This window comes from Anopheles coluzzii, chromosome 2 (assembly GCF_943734685.1).
Source record: "Anopheles coluzzii chromosome 2, AcolN3, whole genome shotgun sequence".
Taxonomy (NCBI): domain Eukaryota; kingdom Metazoa; phylum Arthropoda; class Insecta; order Diptera; family Culicidae; genus Anopheles; species Anopheles coluzzii.
Window position 1 is genome coordinate 30,483,846 of NC_064670.1, and position 23,195 is coordinate 30,507,040.

The window sequence follows — 23,195 nt, forward strand, 5'->3', positions numbered from 1 at the left end:
ATTTCATGATTTGTACATGGTAGTACATATTACTTTGAGCTGTGAATTGGACATTTTTATGCAGAATATTACGCCAATGTTTATTATATTACATCATTATTAATTGAGGAAAAAACTTTCTTTTGGTTGGAGTCATCATGTTTCTACACGTAAATATTTTCCACATTTTTATAATGTTTTTGGAATTATGAAAATTCTTTCTGGGGCTACAAATACAAATTTATTTCCAATAATTCCCCCTAGCGATAAGCTGGGCTGGGAACGATAGCTGGTCGGAACATACCGGCCCGTTGCCGCATCCGGAGCGGATCGGTTCCGGATCCGCTGTCAGCTTGACGTTCGGTTTGTTGTTGGTTTTTTTTTCTTCCCGCAAGAATTAAGAACAAGAGGCACGGACCGAAGAAGGAACAAATTACGCACACGGTAATAATATCGCAGAGCGGAAAGTGAGCGGTAGTAGGAAGACGAAAGTCAAATCGCGCCCGTGCTGTTCCGTGCATTGCCCGTCCGTGCGATTATTGCCCTTCAATTTTGTGCTGCTTTTGCTCTTCCCCACCTGGATCGTCCAGCAGTTCAGCAGTTGGCCGTGCGTGAGTGTGTATGCCGCATAGTAGTTTAAGCGAAAAACAGTAAAATATTCGGCCTATCAGCGGTGACGGTAGCGGGCCCACAGTGTTGAAGTGTGTATTAAAAGTGCGAGAAAAAAACCTCTATCTGAAGCACATTTACTTTGTGTCTTTCGTGTGGCTTTCACGATTGTCGAAGCTCTTCCCTCGGCCGTACCAGCAGGCGGCGTAAGCAGAGCGACCCAGTGATAAGAACTGCTTCGAACTGCGCCAATGTGTGATCTCGATAGCGCTGCTGCCCGAGCGTAGCGAACATTGCAAACATTTATGCAACAAACACACTCCCGAAACCGTGTGCGAAAATCGACCAGCGAATGGGAGCAAGGCAAACGAAGCGCACTGTACCAGCGGAATAAGTGCAACGTTCCGTAGGCTGGCTCAAGAACCAGTTCTCGGCTTCGCCCGTCGATATATGCTTTAATGCGTCGCAGTTTCTGTTCTGTGCATTTGCTCGCTCCCGCTGACAACCGACCGCTTTTTCTTTCTCTTTGTAGCCCGTATCATCCCTCTTGCGAATGGCGTGACTGTATTTATTTTGCTTTGCGATGCGATTGCTTTTTTTTCTAAAATCGTCTGACGTTTTGAACTCCGTCGCCCGTCACCCCCGTTCCCCCGCGGTCGGACGTTCCGGGTTTTGAGTGGGCACAGGTTGAGTGAAAATGATTTCATAACAAGTGGTGAAATTGCGCGCTCTGCGTCCTGTGTTGTTTCGCGGAGTAGTGTAAAGTTCTGGCAGCTGTGACTGCTACACTGCTTGCGGATTTAGGAACGGAAGCTGCCTGCAATTCTACCCAGTGAACAGAGAACACATATTTTTGCGCCAGCTAAGCGCACTGAGACGGAATTTAGAATGGTAAACACCGTGCTGCTGTTGTTTCGTAATGTTTAGGGGCAGTGCTCTTTGTGCGCTGTGCTGCGAGACAAGGGCCAAAACAAAAACTCACTGTACCACCACTATTACTACTACTACTACTACTGCTACTACTGCCGCCATATGGTTACCCCAAAGAGGGAACATTAATAGCGCGCGCGGACATGAAAAAACGAAATATCATGCCTCGAAGGGAATTGCGCATGTCGCTCACAGAAATGTAAACAAACAGCTGAAGTGGACGTGTGGGGCCCTGAGTGTATCGACCACAGAACGCGCTACGATAAACAGCCAAACCGTTTGGGACGTATGCAAATCTGGCTCGATAACAAAAGCCACTCTCCGGTGTGTATGTGCCTGCCCAGCATAAGGCAGGCCGCTTCGCAGGGCAATGTGTGGTGACCACATACCATTATCGTAAGCTAATTGAGCGATCTGCTTCGGTTAATGTGAAACATCCGCCTTGAGCGTCAGCATGAGCATCTCACCCCCCTCCCATTCCAGCTGGAGGAAATCCTGTTCTCTGCGGACCTCGGTTCTCGGATGCTTCGTCCGTCCCCGTTTCAGAAATGCCGTCATTGGGAGGTTTATAAATAAGCAAACCGATCTAGAGAACGAGCGATCCTTCACCCGCCGTCGCGCCCTTGTTCGGGTGGTAATGATCGGTTTGTTGAACACCTTCAACGGGTCATATAAGTGGCACGTTCGATTTGTGGGCTCGCTTCACGCTGGCTTACCTTAGAACGAAAGTGGGCACGGAACCGGTTCAGGCTCGTGCGCCCCACCGGGCGGGCGAATTATTTGCAACAGCACCCACACCGAGACACGCCGCACTGAGCGGTCGTCTGTCCAGCTAGAGCTTTGGATCGAAAATTATTATTGAAAAAAAAAAAACCGAATCATCTTAAGTTTGGTAGGATTTTCAAAAGATTCAAGGTTATCCTGTCGCGGTAGAAGATTCATTCGATTAGGTGTGCCATCGTTTGAAGGGGTGTGTGTGTGTGGGTTTTTTTTGTTCGTACACATCTTGTTGTACGTCTTGATGGTCATTTTAACACAAAGAACCATGAAGTGGTACAGCTGACTTCGCATTTTTTTCGGAATAATTAACATTCGCTGGCAGCGAAGAAATATTTGTCTAATAGTAGACTCATTTCCGCCCTGTGCTATCCGATAGGCGGACGAAAAATCAGCTGATTTATTTTTTGTTGGGTAATTAATGGTTTCCTATTATACTAAGGGCGCAGCAAATTTAACTTTTTTTAGGTGAAACCCACCTCAATCGTATCAAAGCTGTCGAGCATACTGGAGGAAGTAGATAATTTGCTTTTAGGTTGGTAAGATTGAAACCGTTTACAGACATTCCCAGATATATTGCCATGCTCGATACACGTGATATTCTAAATTTGACAGTTCTTTGGGTAAATTGCACTAATTTGACCCATCCATTATCAATTGCAAAATACAAGGGTTTCCAGTGGCTCTCATAGTTGTGGGACACTTTATTGACTCTTTCTAACAGGAAGCACCCTTTTTGGACAGAATCCTTAAAAAATCATATTGAATTTGTCTAACAGGGGGTCTATAGAGTCCAATTCCCATTACATTAAGTTCATTTCCCGTACGAAAAAGTCAAGCAAGTATCCCAAAACAAAAGTACAAAAGTGAAATCTTCAGTTGGAATCAGATATAATAAAATATTAAATGGCTAAAACCTACGACTTCAAGCAAAATTACTTTAAAATTTGCTATAATTACACTGAAAACCAGAAAAATTCGAGATACGCGATTGCCTCCGGTCTTCATTAATACGGTATATCGTGGAATGCCTGCATTGGTCTAATTTGGTTTATTTTAACTAAAGGTAAATTATGGTTACAAAAAGTGTAGAAATGGACGGCTCAGAAATGCTACCTGCAATCCATTAAAATCGATTGTAGTGTGTCGTTCATGACATTTTGTTTCTGTTAATACTACATGAATCCTCAATGCCACATATCATCTACCTATGTTCGGTGCGCTGGCTCATGAAAAACCATTCCCTATCAGGTTCTCTTTCTCAAGGTGGACGAGAACATTTCGCACTGATTAAAATCGCCAACACCGTCACCACCACCAAGGTCACACTGATCATAATGTTCTTCCTATCCGAACCTATCTGGCTCTGGGGATAAAGCACTCTTCCGTTTTTGTGAGAAATTATGCAAATCAGTCCTACTGTCCTACAGTCCCCGGACGAATTGATGTGCTATATTCAGCAATTTGTTTTAACCGGTGCACCTTGAAGCGGAGAACAACAGTTCCTCCGGTGTTAGTATCGGAAAGCCGGACTGGCCCGGTCCGAGAATGATGCCGGTAGGTGGGTTTGTTGTTGTTGTTTGCTTTGTTTCGTTCCTTCTTTTGCATAGATCGCGTTTCTTTCTTTCCCTTTGCGATCGGCGCCAATTCACTGCTTCATGCCGTGCACACGGGGCTGTGCGTGGTGTGGTTGGGTCGTTGGGCGAGCATAGTAGGCGCACATTTGCCGGCCCGCGGTTGCTATACCACCAAGGCTGATGATGATATGCTTTGGAGGAGGGGTTCGCTGCTTCGCGCGCCGACTCGCTGCTCTGCACGTCGTCGTTTTGATCGCCGCGTGGCTCAAACGCGATCTTGCCGTTGCCGGTGTAGGACGTGTTCGGTTCGTTCAGTGTTCGCTTGGGTGTGCTGTACACGTGATCTTATTTTGTTGGTAGTGTTTTTTTTGTTTATTTCAATTGTTGTGAAAATAGGACTGTACTTAAGTACAAGGTAAAGTGTACTCATCATAGATTACAGTTGGTGAATACCGTAATAATTGTACATAAAATACTACCCACAGAACAATGCAATGTTTATTGGCATTGTTAATGCAATGAGCGATTCCCTTAAAAGTGTAGCAGTGCGTTAGGAAATACACAACTGATGATCGATCATCTCAATGTGATCTTGTTTCGATTGATGTTAGTAATCAAGAGAGAGAAAAAAAGACACACACACACTTTCTGCCCTTACTGAGTGAGACAACCAACACTAAACCGTACATTAGAGTGATCTTGATGAACAAAGACGCTTCGTCTCTGTACAAACCTGAGACCTAAAATGGTTCAAAACCGTGTTCGCGCACAGGAAAAGAAGTAACACCAGTACGCACGCTTGAAGGCGCAAAGAAGAGTGGCTTTCCCTTTCCGCTACAGACAGTCAGGCTATTGTTCTTCCATCCCCAGCCGGTCGCGTCGATAGACGATGTAGAAGGTGTTGATGAAGATGCTGATGATGATGATGCAATCAGTGGGCCTGTTGTTCAGGAAAATCGAGTGCGGCTACAGCAGCGGGTTCGATCATGCTTCCGTGTACCCGATCATACTTTTTATGCTCAATATACGCTTCCGAATCATACCAAGCTGGCTGGAGGATAGTGAAAGTGGTACGATCTTCTCCGTGTTTGGGGGGTTCCCCCCCCCCCTCATTTTTCTAATCTGATCTTTGTCCGGAGGGAAGCATGCAATGTACGCCTTGTTGCGACGGTGGGTGGATTTTGAACTGTGGTAATCTATTTTCGCTCTTTCCGTTAGATATTGTGTCCATTCCTTTTACGGTGCTTTTCCGCGTTTCTCTATTCCTGGCTTGACGCTTGGCGCGTTTTAAATGCATTCTCTTTTTAACTTTCCCGGTTTTGGGGCGGGTTGTACGAAACCGAAAGGAGATGTTGAATATGGGTTATAAGGTTTTGTGTGTATGGTGTGAGTGTTTTTTTTTCTCTCGCCCTGTGGACTGTTCATGGACCAGTACGTAGTCTCAAACAGTATATGAAAACCGGACAGCGGAGCTATCTATTTCATCACATTGTGTGCAGTTCGTGAATTAATCCTTGGCGGGTGCAAATGTTACTAAAACTACCTTCATTCAGGCACACGCCCTAAACTCTCCAGTAGCAAAATACCGTGGCAATATCATCCTGTCTTATCTCTCCCTTTTTGTTGCTTTTTTTCCCTATCCAACGAAAAATTTACACCAAAGTGGTAAAATCGGTTTAAAAAGAGTGGTTCTTTCGAACGAAATTAACTGTGAAAACTCGTGGCAGCGTGTAGCGGAAGAGAAGCAGTTGACCGTGGCCCAGTAGTGCGTGAGATAGTTGATTAAATTAAAACGTCAGTCAGGCGGACGGCCGGTGGGCAGCAGCAGGCAAAAGGAAATCGGATTACAGCCGTCTACGAAACCGGAACCGATCGAGCGCGTCAGTGTTGTCGGATCGTGCAAAGCTCTAAGGCCCTTTGTCTCGTGTTACGCCGTGTGGTTTGCCGAGATGCGTAGCGTACGGAGCAGCTTCACCATCGGGCGGTTGGCGATCTATCCCAAGAGCTCAAACATTCGCACTGGTAAGTACTGCTGAACCGTAATTTAATAACGTACGCTTTTTGCGAGCCCAGATCCAGATTACTTCTTTTAAGGTTTTCTTTTAATGCTGTGCACCCCACTGCCTGCTCAATCGATCGGATTCTTGTTTTTAAACCTCGCCGGCGGTGTGCGGTTGTGAACTGTACCTTTTGCAACCTTGGGCATTCCGTCACAACCGGCAGGCCAGGCATGGCGTTTCGAAAGGACGAACGGCCCTGCCAGCCGACATTGTGGGCCGAATCCGTTGGCATACACTTGCCCCAACTATTCCCTGCATTTGCCGCTTTTCGAACGATTCTGTTGGAAAACAATCGAAGCGGGAACGGAGCGCAGGGCAGAGAGATGCAGGTTTTATGCACTGGTTGGCGAAACAAACAACACGCCGTGCCAAACCACCAACCAAGCACACTATCAATGGCACAGGCACCGTGCAGTTGCACGTGAATGGACCAAACCACCTTCACTCCCAAAACCCCCACCCCAAAGCGCGTGCATTCTCGGCGCACTGGTGAGCGGCGCGTTTTGCACGCCGGCTGCGCACCATAAATATACAATCCTGCGATCAGATCAGGGCGAGAAATTTTTGGCAAAACCAGATTTCACCTGAACCATAATGCGCCTTCCAGAATCCTCTCGTTCTTCGAGCAACGATCAATTCTCGGCCCGGATTCTGTCTATAGGTAGAGCTTGCCGGCTACGGAAAGGTAAACCGGTGCGGGCAATGCGTTGTTTTTGCTGCTTCTCTGGTGTTGTGGTGGTCGCAGAGAAAGGATAAAGGTGAGAAGAACCATTCAAAAAATGCCATCAAAACACACACTGTTTGTTGCTGTTGCTGTTTGGCAACCTGTGCATTGATCACTGCTGCTGCTGCTGCTGCCTTTGCCTGCCCCATTGAGGACATGGTTAACGAATCAATTATTTTATTTTATGCTGTTTACTTTACCACTGCCCGGGTGGTGCATATTATTCAACAACTGGGTGCTAATTACTTGTGGCGTTGCTTCGCTTTGGATTATAGTAATTATCAGTTGGTTGACGAAAAACATATTGGGGAATATTTTAAAAAATGAATGCAATATGTGTATGCTCCAGTATCCTTGAACCACATGTGCTGCGCCACCTGAATGGGGTTGTTGTTTGTGCATAATAATGCGGGAAAGGATTTTTTTTAGTGGAGAATGCCATGAAACAGCAATAAAAGCACGCGCAAAAGCATTTAAAGGATTTTTCCCTCATTTAATATGTTTTAAAGATCCACAACTGTATCGGCCAGGGTTTTTTGGTATTGTTGGCTGCTCGGCTCGGGAAAAGAAACCGTAGCATTGTAGGGCTACGCTTAACCAGCCAACATTAACCACATAGGCAATTGCTGAGCCACATATAGACGGGGTAGGGTAGTACGAGATCGGATGGAGATCGTGCGGATGGTGGCGCGATCGATAGCTGTCTCCTCGGATGGAAAGTGGAAGGTCGAGGCCTCCACCGCGGTACGCGTGCGATCGTATCTACCGGAGGGTGGACCGGTGGCAGAAAATAAAAACATACGCCAACAAACACACAAGCACAACACGATAGCACAGAATAGCATATGGTAGATAGGTCCGTCTCTAGATAGTGAGAAAAAGAGCGCCATAAAACGGTACATAATAGGCTTAGCCCGAGTGGCAAATGCAGCAGCAGCAGCAGCAGCAGTAGTAGTTAGTAGCGTCTTTTCTCCACCCAGCAAACTGTCGCGGTGTCGTTGTGTAATCGAGCAAAAAAAAACAAAGACGTGATCGCACAAAACGGGTGTGATAAACAAAAAAAAAACAGGCAATCGAAACAAATGCAAACACTAAACAAAGCTCTGGGTGAGCTCAGATGGGATAGGAGATGATTAAAACTCTGCGGCGACCTTCCTGCCACCGGTGTACGGCACACGGGGAACGGCCACGGCGGTATGCAATTAAAAGTTGACCCTTTTCTCCTGACCTAGGCGTTCGTTGGTGGAGCGCCAGGCCAGGCAGGCTCCTAAGGCAGGTCCGCTCGCACGTATCGCGAATGTGAACTTGACAGCGGACAGAGCAGTGGCAATAGTAAATGGATGGCTGTGTGGCAATGACGAGCAGCGCTGAGCTTTGTGTGAAGCATTAGAGAAGCAAGACGCGTCCTTCGAGACCAGATTGTGCGGCTTAGTACAGGTGTTTTGGATGGTGAGGGGTTTTTGTTGTCATTCGTAAGTTCAATTACGTTTTAGTTTGGCTTTGAGAAACTGTTTAGTAATCGTAACGTTCTTTATCTGCCGAGTACAAACGGTTTGCGTCACAACGAGAAAACAAAACACTCGCTGAAGGCCCGCTAGTACTCGCGATAAAAAGGTGTGTATCATCACCCCATCACCTTCTTATCTCATCGAAAGCGATAAGACCGCCCCGCTCCATCGAACGATTCCCCAGTGCCAATCGGGCGTATGGATTGTTGTGTTGTGTTTTTGGGAGGGTTTTTTGGGGTTGTTGTTGTCATTATTCTGCCTTTGTTGTTGAGGTGTTTATTACACTGAGGAGAGGCTAGCGAGTGCGGTGTCCTTATGTGACGTACAATTGGCATGGAAAATGTTACCAAATCTGTCACTGTTCGGCGCGTCCATACATCAACCGAAATGCGTACTTATCTGATGAAGCTTTCGGGCGTAATGGCATTAATTGTGAATAGAATCGCCTCAATGAATCAACGCGCGCGCGCACGCGCGTACACACCATGAAAGGGCACTTGAAGCAATCAAGCGGGTAAGATACGCATGCATAATGGGGCATCTTTTGTAAAAATGCACGGGCGAGGAAGACGTCTCAAAACTGGCGGGCGATGCATAAACGAGTTTCTGCGGCCGTCGTGTCTGCCTTGCCAGGAAGGAGGAATATATAGGTAAGGGCGTTGGGCGTCCGCCCCGTACTCCAGGGTGCTGCGACCCAGTTTCGGGACGCGCCGTGCGTCCGTGACACGATTTAATGAACCGACGACGCTGTGAGAAATCTGGCCGGCAGAGAGTGTAGTGGTGTACGTACGCGCACAGCATCATCATCGACCACGCTTGGTCGGGAGAGATGGCCCGCATCCCGCCGTGCCCAAGGACCCTAGCTGCAAGGGCGGGTTGCAATGCAAAAGGACGCGTGTTGCAATGTGCTTGCATCGTGTTAATGGTGCTTTGGGTGGGTTGTTGTTTTTGCTTGAGCAATTGCAAGTCACTCAAATGCATAATGCCCCGTCCCGTGCTCCTGGACGGGGCGCGTCCTGCTCCTGCTGCCTGTCGGGCTGTCCGGGGTTGGTTGGCACGCAACTGCACTAACGATGTGCCATTTGTGTGTTGATCTGTTCAACAAGCGTTCATGTGCCTCATTGCCACGACGGCATCTTCCCGCTTTTGAAGGACCGTTTCGACGGGGAGCATGGGAGGGGTGGGTGGTCCGGCTGAACCGGTTCATACTATGCACGTATTGTGATTTCATATAAAGTGTGTAACGGGATGATTTATATCCCGCGCAAGGACTGTGCATAAGTTTGTAAATGCAGTGTTAATCCGGAAGACGAAGAACACTGCGAAAGTCCCTACAATTTTTGGGCTGGATGATGGACGGATGAAGAAAAATGACACAAAAATACTGCAAAGAAGAATATGTTTGAATAATTCCTTGCAATATCCTAAAATCTGTAGGAATTGTGTGAGTCCATTGAAACAACAATGGGACCCTTTTCGTTTTAAGTTCGTAGGCTGAAATTTCAGCCTGTCAGCTGTTTGCATTGTATAGGAGTTTTCGTGTAGCTATCTAAGGCTGGTATAATATACAGGTGGGCTTATCCCAAGGTATATGAATTTAAAAGGCTGATTTTTATCGCTTCTATTCCTGAATGAAGATTTTAAGAGTTATGTGTATTCGTCAAGCCTTCAGAAAGCTTATTTGAACAAAAGTTTTCACCAATCCTGTCAAAAAGTGATATTCAAATTTGGTTATAAAAACATGCTATGAGACCACCTGGACTACATACACTTTGATTCTGGATTCCATCACCAGATCTCTTCAATGCACCTTGGGATAAATGTAAACACCACCTTGTTTTGTCATTTTTCGAGCAGGTAGTCGAATCTAATTCTAGCTTTGAGGCTAGAATAATCTAGACTGAAAAATGCAGGCTAGTTTTGTGTGTGGTTTTGTATGGAGTGTTCACATGATTTCAGCCTCCAACTTTCAAACTCCATACAAAAAATTCACTAGAATCGCGAAGGGCCCCATTGAAAACATTTTGCTAAAAGAAGGATCTTTCGTTGATACAGAACCACCCATGTTGTGCGTGTCTGAATCATCTTCTTCTTCTATTTGGCGTAACGTCCTACGCGGACATGCCGGGCTATACAGGCTTTCGAGACTTAATTCATTACCACACAGCCGGATAGTCAATCCTGGCTACGGGGGGACGGTCCATTCTAGGCTTGAACCCATAGCGGACAGGTTCTTAAGTCGTACGAGTTGACGACTGTGCCACGGGACCACCTCTGTATAGGCCGGGACCGGGACCGCGTGTCTGAATCAATCAAACATAAATATGAAATTTTCACCAACCAACTGTCAACACTTGTCGTCAAACTGCTTCCCCACGGGATCATGCATCTAGCAGCAGCTCAAACATGAAACTCATCCGTTTGCTGAAAAAAACCCCGAGATTGCTGATCAATTGCCAACTTTTACGTCAACGATCGCAGCGTAACAACCCTGGTGGTAGTACACACGGTGGTTCGGACTGCCGGCTTTATTGATTTTTGCTCCAAGCTTCCATCGTTTGGGCCGCCGCCGCCGCCGCGCAAAGAAGACCTCCTCTGTCTCAAGGTCAAGGTTGGCCTGTTGGACGCACTGAGCTGGGACGGTGGCTGGAGTCTACATGATGGTCTACCTTTCAAAGCTCATGCCTTGTCGCACGACAGCAGATTGATCGTCGCCGCTCAAATCAAGTGTTAGTGTTTGTTGCGATTTATCGGAAGGAATACATTATCGTGTGTTGTTGTTCCGCTCGATCGCTTCGAACCGTTTGCCGGCAGTGCTCTGGCGCCAAACCGGTGTCCCTTTCTCTCTCTCTCTTCCCATCCACCCATTGGGTTGGAAATAAAAAAGAAAAACCAGTATCCACCTGTAGATTAGACGACCGGTTTGAAGACGTTGAGTTTGGGTGACGGTTTTTTTCTCTTCTTCTCCAATCTGCGTCAAAGGGCTCAGCAATCGATGGGTCCGATGCAAATATTTTGCATTTAAAGTCATATTTTGGAGTGGTAGAACTGTCGATTGTAAGCAAGAGAATAGAATCATTGTCATAGGCTCCAGTACTTCAGACTTCTTCGACTGCTTTTGCTAAGACCTGCTCGTCTTAGCGGGCTTTATATGTGCATCGCTTTTTCAAATTTTTTGCCTACGTTGCCACTCGGCGGAACCCCTTTGGATGCACGGCCAAAACGGCCAGGAATAGCACATCAGCTGATATTTCAACTTGCCCCGCGCGTCACTATGAATTAGAGCTCACCGAACTGCTGCTAAACGCCACGAACACAGCCCACACGGGGGTAGGAACGTGTTGCTGTGTTTATTTTTCCTTTCCATTCTTCGTTTTGTTTGTTGTTGCAAAATGTTGTTTACCAGTTTTTAGTTCTCTGTCGTCGCCGTCGTCGTTGCCGTCGTCGTACGTCATCGTCGTGGGGCGCGCGAGGATCACCGTGTCGTCGCATGAACCACCACCACGGCCGGGGCCTGTTTGCGGATCGTCGTAATTGTTTATCACTTGCCTTCGTTCTTTATCAAGCTCAATCATCGCGGTCAGCGTCTAACGGCGAGCAGCCAGTCTGGTCGAAGGTGGCTCACCATGTGTTTGTGAGCGGACTTGTATGTGTGTGTGTGTGAGTAACGCGAAGAAGGGGGCGCGTATGGATTCATACATCGGTTTTTTTGCAAGCATTTGACAATCAACAATCAACAGGCACACACAACACTGTAGGGTGGATAAATATGTTGCTTTGAAGGTCATTTTCATTTAGGCAAGGGGGGGGGGGGGGAGGGGTATCGTTCAATAGTTCGTTCAATACAGGAAGTGCGAGATGAGTAAGTGCACAGTAATGTTCTTTTCAGCCTCCTCAAGCTGGTTTTTTTTTGCTCAATCTTGAATGTTTTTGTCCCCTTTGTTTGCATGATGTTTGTGTGTGTATGTGTGTGTGTGCGTGTGTACCAGTTCAGTTTCGCAAGATCACATTTTATCGTTAATTGCTGCGAGTTTTCGCATCTTTGACTGGGTTGAACGATCGTAAGGCGTGTGTGTGTGCCAGGGGATGCTACTGTTTGTATACATTATTGGTGATAATAAAACAATTGGACATAATGTTGAAAAATCAGCTGATCGATTGCTGATCGTCTCCTCTGGAGTTTTAAACTGTACTACTCGTGTTGAAGCTTGATCTGTAAAAATAAAGCCTGGCCATGGGAAACGCAACCTTAAAAGTGTTGATCAAATGTCCGTTGGACATGAAGTTTGTCATGTTTATAACCAGTGTTGGGTAAATCTGAATCAGATTCATGAATATGAATGAATTTTCAAAAGGATTCAATGAATCTGAATCTCGGTTGCAAAGATTCATGAGTCTCAAAAAAATCATGAATAACCAATAATTCATGAATTTCCAAAGATAAATGAATCTTCAAAGATTAATGAATCCCGCAAGACTCATGAATCTCGAAGGATGCGTGAATTTTAAAAGAATCTTATATTTCGAAAGATTAACGAATCTCCAGGGATTCATGAATCTCTAAGGATTCACACATCTCCTAAGATTCATAGAGCTTGAGCTTCTCATTATTCTTCTTCTTGGCGTATCAACTTACATAGTCATGCCACCCTTTTCCAGGATTTTGAGACTTCTAGGCAAGTACCAAGCAGCCGGATAGTTTATTTTGCTACGGGGAGACGGTCCATGCGAGGCTTGAACCCACGGCGGGCATGTTGTTAGGTGGGATCGCGCCAATATTGTGAAAATCATACATTTCTAAAGATTCATGAATCCCTGGAAATATATGAATTTTAATGAATTTAATCTTTGAATCTTTGGAGATTGAAATATCTTTCGGGATTCTTAATATAATCCTTGAAAAGTCGATTCGAGATACGAATCACTCTTCACTGAAGATTCATATGAATGAATCTCAACGAAAGATTCATGAAACCCAAGACTAGTTACAAACTCGTGCCATCACGATGTGCTTTTTACCCTCACGACAACACCTACACCCCGTGGGGGGTGACCTTCGACATCGATTGCAGTTCAGCAAAACCACCACCCCCAACACAAACGCGTTCACCACGCACGTAGGCACAATACACGCGGGCATGACGCGTAGCAGTGTGCAGTATAGTTTTAGTTGCGAATCACGCGATCGTGTGTGTCACGATCGTGTAATAATGGCGGTACAGAAACGCGCACGTTTTCCAATCGCGCCATGATTACTTGCTTGCGACATTTCGCTTTCCTTCCCTTGCGCCGCTTTGTTTCAGCGCGTTCGATTTTATTTGCTGACCCGCCCGCCCGCTCGCACACACATTCGCTCCGATTACACTCTCTAGAGTTACTTCCAAGATCATCGCCACTCCGCGCACAACATCGCTCGGTTTGTTTTGATCGGTCCACCGTTGGGCAGCTCCAACGCGTTCCCCGCCAATGCCGAGGTCAGCAGAGACGATGGTCCACCACCACCACCATCGCCCGCCGACCCGCCGGCTGCAATACAGGCGTAATTCGCCAATAATGCGGCGCACGTATGCACACACTCTTTCGGCAGCAGCGCACCACCACCGCATGGCGAAATGCACCGTGTGTGCACCGCCCGCAAACGCATGAACATGAAACAAAAGCGGCCACTCTTGCGCACACCCGCCGGCTGTGTTTGCGTGCGGAGAGATATGGCAATGGTCGGTTTGTTGTAACTTTTGCACTTTCTTGCAAACTAATGTTTTGATGCACTGGCTGTTAGTGCTTTTTTGGTAGTGCAGCTTTTTTTTGTACGCGAAGTCGTTTGGAATGGCACGGCGGCCTGCGAGCGTTAGTGATTCCTTATTTTGCACGAGAACGGCAGCAGCAGCAGCCCGCTACGGAATAGATGGCATGTCATGCCGGTCATAATCGGTGGCAATAAAACACGCACAAGCCAGCTGAACCTCTGGCTCGGTGTTGAACTGTAGCACGAGTCATAAAACTGCGGAACAACAATGCAATGGCCGGCGGGTACCAGACACCAGGCTCTGGTGCAAGACGCTAACACTGCAACTGCTTCACGCCAACATTGTTGTTGCCATTCTTTGGTGGGAAGGGGGGTGCAAAAAAAAAGAATTATACAGACTGACGATCGATGCAGACTTTTGCGGTCGAAAAAACCAGTCCCGTATGGTTTGATCGATCGGCATTGGGAAAGGGGTGGGGTAAAGTATAGAATATTAAAAGGGAACGCCGAAAGGGCCGTGCGCGGCGCTGATCGGTGTGCTGATCGTGCCAATATAAAATGCAATAAAATGAAATAAAAACACTCACCGGTGTTGTGAGCGACTCGTATTGATATGTATGCTGGTTCAATTTGGGAGTGCAGAAGTGGGACAGCGTGTTGCAACAAGCCTCCCACCACCGCCACCCTCGCGCGGGACCGCAGTCGGAGGTGTATGATCGGCATAACCGGGGTCTTGCCTTGATTGCCAAATAATTCCACCGCACCGCACGCGGCAGAGTTAATATTACAAAAGTAATTCCGCCAGCTTGCGTTCGTTTACGCATTCCAGCCACGAAACGGTTCGATCGAATGGTGTCGTCGGGTCATAACAACAGTCCTGCGGGAGGAGCGGGGGATGAGAGGGGGGTGAGAGGGGGAACTGATACTTCAAGGATTTACATTGCCTTCATTGTATTGTTGTACCGGCTTGGTAGTATTTATTGAAGTTGCACTGCATGAATCTTTTAAGTGATGTTTTAAGATTTGTTTATAAAAAAGAAGCTTGGACTAAAGAAATCATAATGAAGTATGTGTGAAATGTTGTAGTTTTGAGTTTCAGCGTTGGCGTTCGTTTTTATTTGTGCGTGCCGGTTTTTTTTTCTGTTGACCCAAAATAAAAACTCCAAAAAAGGGTATCACTCTCGCTCTCCGCCATACAAAAGGCTCAGAATCACACTCACTTGGGCGAGCAAGGGATCATGGATATGTTACCGATTTTTGACCGACACTTGAGGCACAAGGGTCTAAGCATTCGAAACAAACCGTAAACCATCCAAACCGCCGAAAGCATACAGAAGGAGAAGGTGGTAAGCCGATTTGAATTAGTCTATTGCATTGTCCGGTGACGAATGACGCCACATTTGTACGATCGGTCAAACTGACGAAAGAGGTGTGTGAAGTGTTCTCGAGTTGTCGCCTCTCGAATGATGGAAAGCAAATGTGGGCATACGGTCCTCCCGAAATCCAATAATCCCATTGTTGTATGTTATAGTGATGGGTAAAGCTGCCAAAAATCCGGAGTAGTCTCCGATCCGACTCCGATAATTTCGGAGTCGACTACGAAAGGTAATTTCGCATAGTATTACCCGGAGTCGTCCGGAGTCGTCCGGAGTCGTCCGGAGTCTTCCGGAGTCGTCCGGAGTCGTGCGGAGTCGTCCGGAGTCGTCCGGAGTCGTCCGGAGTCTTCCGGAGTCGTCCGGAGTCGTGCGGAGTCGTCCGGAGTCGTCCGGAGTCGTTGGTAGTCGGAGTCGTCGGAGTCTGCGGAGTCGTTCGGAGTCGTTGGTAGTCGGAGTCGTCGGAGTCTGCGGAGTCGTTCGGAGTCGTCGGAGTCGTTCGGAGTCGGCTGGAGTTGGCCGGAGTCGGCCTGCGACACAAAGGCCTGTATACAAAGTGCACGCGCAAAGTAAACGACAAAAAAAAAACGTAACGAAATGAAATTCCTCATCACAACCACATTGCACCGAACGGTTCCTGTTGACTCCGACCGACTCCTATAGACTTAAGATGACTCCGAATGACTCCGACTCCGGTTGACTCCGGCCTACTCCACTAGACTCCGGTCGACTCGGAACAACTCCGAACAACTCCGACTCCAACCAACTCCTGGCGACTTCGGACGACTCCGGACGACTCCGGACGACTCCGATCCACTAGTTCTGCGCGATTTCGAACGACTCCGAATCAGAGCGACTCCAGACGACTCCGAACCACAAGTGCTGCGCGGTTCCGAACGTATCAGAACGACTCCGGATGACTCCGGACGACTCCGAACGACTCCCAACGACTTCGGACGATTTTGGACGACTTTGCACGACTTTGGATAACTTTGGACGACTCCATACGACTTTGGACGACTCCGGGCGACTCCGACTCCTCGCAGAACTAGTGGTTCGGATTTTGCCGGAATCGGAATCGGACTAACAATAGCCGGAGTCGGATCGGAGTCGTGGATGCGCTCCAAAGAGCACATCACTAGTATGTTATGCTCGGCTCAGTGCGGCGGCATCTATTTGTCAGTAGTAGCAGGAGGAGGGTCACCCGTCATGCACCTGAGGGACGGTGGCTCGATAGCCTTACGGTGGCGGTTTGAAAAATTAAAAAAACTTAAACCCAGACAACGCCCCATCCAGAAACTAGGTGACTACCCCCCGCACGCGTGCTCCTTGCAACTGATGCAGTCGATCATTAGCGCCACCAATCCGGCGGCAGCGCGTGGTCTGAAGCGCTCATTAGAGCGTGGCAAAGAAAAAAGGGGGTGCTTCATGGCGAGAGGGGCAGCACGGGCCAAATCAGCGCTCCAAACCTCCATACATGGGAAGTTAACGAATTTTTCGACATTGGTGTGGTATCATTAATCACACGAGCAAGGGACGAAACGACACAGAGCGCGTCAAGTAAACAAAGTCTCCTTTCTGTGACGTGACGATGCCGACGGTCGGGCTCTGGTGTGTGGCTTTGGCTTCTAAGCTTTATGTTGCAAGGTGTGTGCACTAGAAATGTACGACACCGCCCTGCGCGCGCTGTTTGAGAGATAATTGAAATGGCAAAGGGAATCGTAAAAAAGTATCTCTCTTTTGGCCGACCCTCTTTGTTATAAGCATCACCAAAATGCCTGTTGGATGCCTTCGGATGCTCCATATCAAATCTATGGCACTCCTTCAAATATGATTTCAATGATCAATCTAACGCTTCAACCTCTAAAGTTTTCGCTCTGCCGTGAAAGCTTTTTTTGAGGGATTTTAAGGTACGGTCGAAAACTTCAATAATGCCATCGCAATCCCAGACAATGGCAAAGTCTGTCCGGTTGGGGAGGGAAGATTGAGCAATGCTGCTAAGCGGGGGTAAGCGCAACATTAAATTAATCTACTTCACCGCTGTCATCGAAAAAAAAAAGGTTTGAAACGATTCTCTCTGCAAGGGTATGAAACTGGGGCAGGAATAAAAGGAATGGTGACTGTGAACCCCTTTTGGACAATAATTTCTAACAATCTATGGATGGTGCTGTTGGCCTCATTTGCCATTCAAGCAGCACCCCCTTTTTCCTTTTCGGTCGCTCTAAAGACCCAAATTTTGAGTTCATGACACCTCGTCGTCGTCGTCGTCGTTGCTCGTAACCTTGACGGGTGAGTGCTGAAAAGATGCGGTTAAAAGAATTATCTCACGTCGTGAGTTCGGTTAAAAGTCGTGGGAATGTTGCCCATCTTGCCCTGCCCGAGCGCTTCAGTCACTCTCTTCTACGCCGGTGCAAAATTGTCATTTATGTTGTACACTCGGGCCACCCGGTCCCGCCCCCGGTTTGTTTACCATTTCACGTGTCGCCCTCTGCAAACAGCCATTGTGTGGATGAAGCGCGCGCGATCATAACCATTTCACGCACAGTTAAGCATTGCACGCAACAGCATCTCGGAGTGGTGAAGTTTGTTTTATGAGGAAGAGCGCTTTGCGCTTTGCTTCAATGTTACCCGTTCCGATGCTTAACGGAGTGTGCGTGTGTGTTTATATGGCACTGGCACTGTTTATTAGCACTCTGGGCTGGCATCCTCCGCTTCTCGGAAGGGTTTTTCGGACGGAGGCTGGCCAGCAAATTTGCGCCATTTGCTTACGAGCGGGCGCAACACTACGACGATGCACGTTGGGCGGCTGCGCATTATTTACCAGTTGTTGTTTTCTCGCGGCACTTACTCATTAAGCGGGAGACGCGCGTAGTCGCGGGGCGGGGAGGGGTGCGGCTAATGTTTGGATAGTTACGGTGTTTTATGATCTAATGGTTCCTACAATTACGTTGAACCTGCGTTTGTACTATTGTAAGCCGCGGGTATGATGATGATGACGATCATCATCATCAATCAAGAAAGTACAAACATTGACGAGGGCGCACAGTATCCGAGCCGGAGGGAAAACACTCGCGAGCTCAAGCTGACTCAGGCGCACAGATGGCAACAGACGGCGGGGCGCACACGAGCCGCCCTCCCGCTGATGGAAAGGTGTCGCCCGCGAGACGAACGCGTCTGGATTAGCAGCAATGGAGGAGGAGATAGAGAGAGATGGGGGCAGCAGCAGTCTGACTTTGCATAGCGCCAATCCTAATTGGGATTTGCATCGTATGTGGGCGCGCGCAGACCCGTAATCTTGCTGCTCGATCGTCCGATTGCCATCGCGGGAGATTAGGAAAAAAAGGAAAGGGTTTTTTAGTGTGTGCGTGTGTGTAGTCGTCGTCGTTTTGCTAGGAGAAATGTATGATCATGCTTTAATTTGGCAGATCTCTCTTACACACACACGTCGCATCTGCCTGTGGCTCACTTGGGGTCATGGCAAATTACTTTTTTTTCGTGTCTCTCTTGGTGGCTTAAAATTGAAAGTTGAGGCAGGGTTTTTTCTTCGGAAGCTGCCGCCCCTCTACCTGGTTAAATGATCATGCGACTTATTACATCAGTGTACGTCGGGAAAAATTGTCGAGTTTGGATGATGCTGTCTGCTCTGGCGGCAATTATTCCACAACTACGCTCTGTGTACCGTGTCCCCTTTCTCCTACTGCTCATTGCAGCAAATGTCTGTGGTGTCCCGGTCATGTGCGCTAATGATTTTTGCATTCCAGGTCAAAGTGTCAAACAATACGCGAGAGCGCTCGTTTCGTCGCTCCGTTTGTGGTTCGTCGTAGCGCGTAAGCCGATGAAAAGTGTAAAAATAATGCAAGGATCATCATGTACCGCATGACTCGTTGCACCCGCAGTGGACGGTGAAAGGGTTTTTGCCATTGATGTCGGTAACGCTGTCGCCTGACGATTAGTATTATGTCACTTTGGCCTGTTGATCGTTTGAAGACGGCGTTTTGGTATTATAGAGAGAGAGAGAAAGAGAGAGAGAAAGAGGGAGAAGGAGAGCAAATTCAGGCAGCAAATAATGATGGGCTCGAAGTACATTACTTCGCAGTCCCGTTGAAGTTTGTGAAGTTATTGACCTCAGACGACCTTGTTTGTTCTTCGTCTCAGATGGAGGGTTTCGTAAAACTATTACTTGCTTCGTGTCTCATTTACCAAACGTCCCTCTCGTATGAATATACTTTACCAACATTAATGAACATTCTTTTTTTTTCGATTCCTTCTTCCAGGTTCGATCTGTTTGGTATCGTCCAACGCCTCCAGCAGCGGCTACCAGTTTTACCTGCACCATCCACAATGTAGCCTAACGACGCTTGCGGCCAGCAATCCCGCCGTCACAGCGAGCGACCCATCCCGGAGGACGATCGGTAGCCACAGCGTGACAGCGTGCCCTTCCTCCCCCGTGCTGCTCAGTACCGGGCCAACGGCCACACAGCGTACCGGGCGCCGCTCGTTTCATCTTTCCGCGGTCTGTGATAAATCATCATCGAAGGATGGTAGCAGCGGAAGCAACAACAACAACAATAACCCGCCCGGTGGACCGGGTGGCAATGGTAACGGCAATAGCAGCACCACTACCGCCAGCGGATCCGGTGGCTCGGTGGGAGCGGGAGGAAAGGACGGTGGCAATGGCAAGGAGCCGCCGAACAAGAAGAACACACTGTCCTGCCCGAAGTGTGGCGATCCGTGCACGCACGTGGAAACGTTCGTCAGCTCGACGCGGTTCGTAAAGTGCGAAAAGTGTCACCATTTCTTCGTCGTGCTGTCCGAGGTGGACTCGAAAAAGACGATCAAGGACACGGAGACGAAGGGTGCGCGAAAGCCGCCGCCACCGCCGAAGAAGATCATGGAGTATCTCGACCGGCACGTCGTCGGCCAGGAGCTGGCGAAAAAGGTGCTCTCGGTGGCGGTGTACAATCACTACAAGCGCATCTATCACAATCTGCCGCCGCCGGCCTCGTCCGCCTCGAGCGCCCAGCAGCAGCAGCAGCAGCTGGATTCGATGTCGCGCAGCGGCGATCTGCTGCACATTTCCGGCATCGGGCACACGATGATGAGCTCGGCCCCGTCCGAGGTGCCGCGGCCGCCGATCGGGGCGGGTGGCGGCCACGGTGCGGGCTCGAGCGCCCACCAGCCCGGCTCGGAGCTGCTGGACAAGAAGACGCACGAGCTGAAGCTGGAGAAGAGCAACATTCTTATGCTGGGACCGACCGGGTCGGGCAAAACGCTGCTGGCGCAAACGATCGCCAAGTGCCTGGACGTGCCCTTTGCCATCTGTGATTGTACGACGCTAACGCAGGCCGGTTACGTCGGCGAGGATATCGAGAGTGTGATCGCGAAGCTGCTGCAGGACGCTAACTACAGGTAGAGTATGGTGTGCTGTTTGCCGTGTGGCTCATTATGCGCAAACGGGGCCTGTCTCTAATTTGTGTGCCTGTGTGTTTCTACCACTTTCGCTCTCTCTCTTTCTCCCTTTGGTTGCAGTGTCGAGCGGGCGCAGACGGGCATCGTGTTTCTGGACGAGGTGGACAAGATCGGGGCCGTGCCCGGAATCCATCAGCTGCGCGATGTCGGCGGCGAAGGCGTGCAGCAGGGCATGCTGAAGATGCTCGAGGGTACGATCGTGAACGTGCCGGAGCGCAACTCGCCGCGTAAGCTGCGCGGCGAAACGGTGCAGGTCGACACGACCAACATTCTGTTCGTGGCGTCCGGTGCGTACACCGGTTTAGATCGGCTGATTGCGCGGCGTTTGAATGAAAAGGTAGGCGCGCGCGTTGCAGAGGAGGGAGGTGGTTCGTCCCATCGAGCCATCATGGATACGGTTTATAATACTTCCTTACACTTCGTTGCAGTACTTGGGCTTCGGCATGCCGGCCAGCTCGTCGGAAGGACGCCGGGCAGCGCAAGCGTCCGCTTCGCCGATGGATAATGATCAAGTGGAGCGGGACGCCAATCTGAAGAAAGTACAAGCGAAAGATCTCGTCGAGTTCGGTATGATTCCTGTAAGTGGTTGCACTCATTTCGGTGATTAGCTTTCAAAGGGAACAATCAGTAATATTCATCTCCCTTGCTTTGCAGGAATTCGTTGGTCGCTTCCCAGTTCTGGTGCCGTTCCACAGTCTCGACGTGGACATGCTCGTACGCATTCTTACCGAGCCACGAAATGCTCTCGTGCCACAGTACAAGGCCCTGCTCGGTATGGATCAGGTTGAGCTCTCGTTCACCGATGAAGCTCTGAAGCAGATCGCTCAGCTGGCGATGGAACGGCAAACTGGTGCTCGTGGTCTACGCGCAATTATGGTACGGCAACTCACACTGTTTTTTCGCCTCCACTTCCGGCACATATTAATCTTTACCGTCCGCTCATTACAGGAAACGCTGCTGCTAGAGCCAATGTTCGAAGTGCCCGGATCGGATGTTAAGGGCGTACGCATTACCGAGGAAAGTGTACGCGGTGCCGAACCGGTGTACGTACGCCGGGGAGAGTCCAGCACATCGAGCAAGGACTCTACCGGGTCCGGCGAGGCAGGACACTCCGGCAGTAATTCATCGGAAGAAGAGGAAGCGACAAAGGTGCGCGTGAAGCAGTAAAAACAGGTATGGGCAGGCAGGCAGGCAATGGGAAGTGGGGTGCGGGCGCGTGCAAAATTCTGACAGACATCGTAACAACAACAACAACAAAATAACATACATTTTGCCCACAATCGTTGGATAAACGAAGCAAATGTATTTGTACATACGATTTTTCTTTCTCCTACGAAAGCGTTCCTAACTGTTTTGTTTGTTATTCTGCGTTCCATCGTGGTTTGTGGTTCGTTTGAAAGCCATTTTTGGGTTTTTTTTTCTTTTGCTTTCCTTTTCAGTTTGACTCGACTTGTGTGCGAGAGTACTATACTAACTTATTGTTGTGCTGTTGAATTGGAGATTAAAACAAGTTTTCTTTTAATCTATGTGTAATCGTGACGCTTTGTTTCGCTAGCAGTTGGTTCTGCGTCACCCTGTTGCTCGCAAGTATTCCTACGGCTTTTGGTACCATTTATTTTAAAATGGCTTTTAACTTTCCCTTAAATTGTAGAGTCATATGATCGCGTGATCGTTTCATTAAACAATTAAAGTGAAACCTCTTTCCCGCGACGACGAATTACCTGCCACGGAAACATTAAAATCAATCCATTAGCACAGAGAGCAGAGTATACACAAAAACATGCCCTGTATAAGTCTAAACATGGGTATAGATCTAAACAAAACACAACAACCGTTACATTGCTTTGACGTATTGGAAATTATCCGCATTTTTTGTTTGTTTGCGAGCGGTTTAATTATGCTATAAACAAAAACTACAAAATAGACATGAAACTGTTAACGAATCTTGAAAAGTATATGAACGGAACAGTCACTCTCGATAGTGTAAAGATGAAGCACGGGAAATCGCCCAATCCTGTTTAGGAAAAAAAAACAAAAAAAAACAAAAAACAAAAAGCAGATAACCCCCCTCACCTGCTGTTTGATGCAGGCTGGGACAAAGGCTACCCCATTTACGCAACGTAAAGTCTTTAATTATATCTTTCAGCGTGCGAGAGAGCGTGAATGGAAGTGTACGTGTAATTAGTATCGTGTAGAAGTGTATCGGTTTTTTAGAGTAGGATTTTTCAAAATTCCTAATTTTGTTTATTGTTTCCCTCCTCCTCCACCATCCCCCCTCCCTTACACTCGTTCCTCAATAATGTTGTGCGTCGGTTAGGGACGATTGTACTATGCAAGTTGATTAGGTGGTAAGTGAATTTAAGCGTAATAAAACACAGATGCCCGCGAAATAGAACGTTTTCGCGTTAAAAAGTGAAACTAATGGCATGATGGCGAAAGTATC

At 48.1% G+C, this 23,195-nt stretch overlaps 1 protein-coding gene across 7 annotated transcripts; it reads left to right on the plus strand.

Annotated features, from left to right (window-relative positions):
- The first annotated feature begins 330 nt into the window (after positions 1-330).
- LOC120953449 (ATP-dependent Clp protease ATP-binding subunit clpX-like, mitochondrial) lies at positions 331-23,170 on the plus strand. Of its 7 annotated transcripts, none has more exons than XM_049606451.1 (7): positions 331-423; positions 5,536-5,894; positions 19,558-20,692; positions 20,813-21,089; positions 21,181-21,330; positions 21,407-21,628; positions 21,701-23,170. In XM_049606451.1, exons 2-7 carry the CDS (start codon positions 5,822-5,824, stop codon positions 21,917-21,919), a joined length of 2,076 nt encoding a protein of 691 aa, XP_049462408.1. In that variant the 5' UTR covers positions 331-423; positions 5,536-5,821; the 3' UTR covers positions 21,920-23,170. The 7 variants fall into 7 exon arrangements, with proteins under 7 accessions (XP_049462408.1, XP_049462405.1, XP_049462404.1 ...); XM_049606448.1 differs by lacking the exon at positions 331-423 and adding an exon at positions 430-680; XM_049606447.1 differs by lacking the exon at positions 331-423 and adding an exon at positions 430-594.
- Positions 23,171-23,195: the final 25 nt, after the last annotated feature.

Bases quoted from the DNA above. Each gene is read 5' to 3' on its own strand.
- LOC120953449 (XM_049606451.1), top strand. From the start codon at position 5,822: ATGCGTAGCGTACGGAGCAGCTTCACCATCGGGCGGTTGGCGATCTAT. The intron at 21,331-21,406 runs GTAAGTGGTTGC...CTTGCTTTGCAG, and splicing joins TCGAGTTCGGTATGATTCCT to GAATTCGTTGGTCGCTTCCC. The intron at 21,629-21,700 runs GTACGGCAACTC...CGCTCATTACAG, and splicing joins GTGGTCTACGCGCAATTATG to GAAACGCTGCTGCTAGAGCC.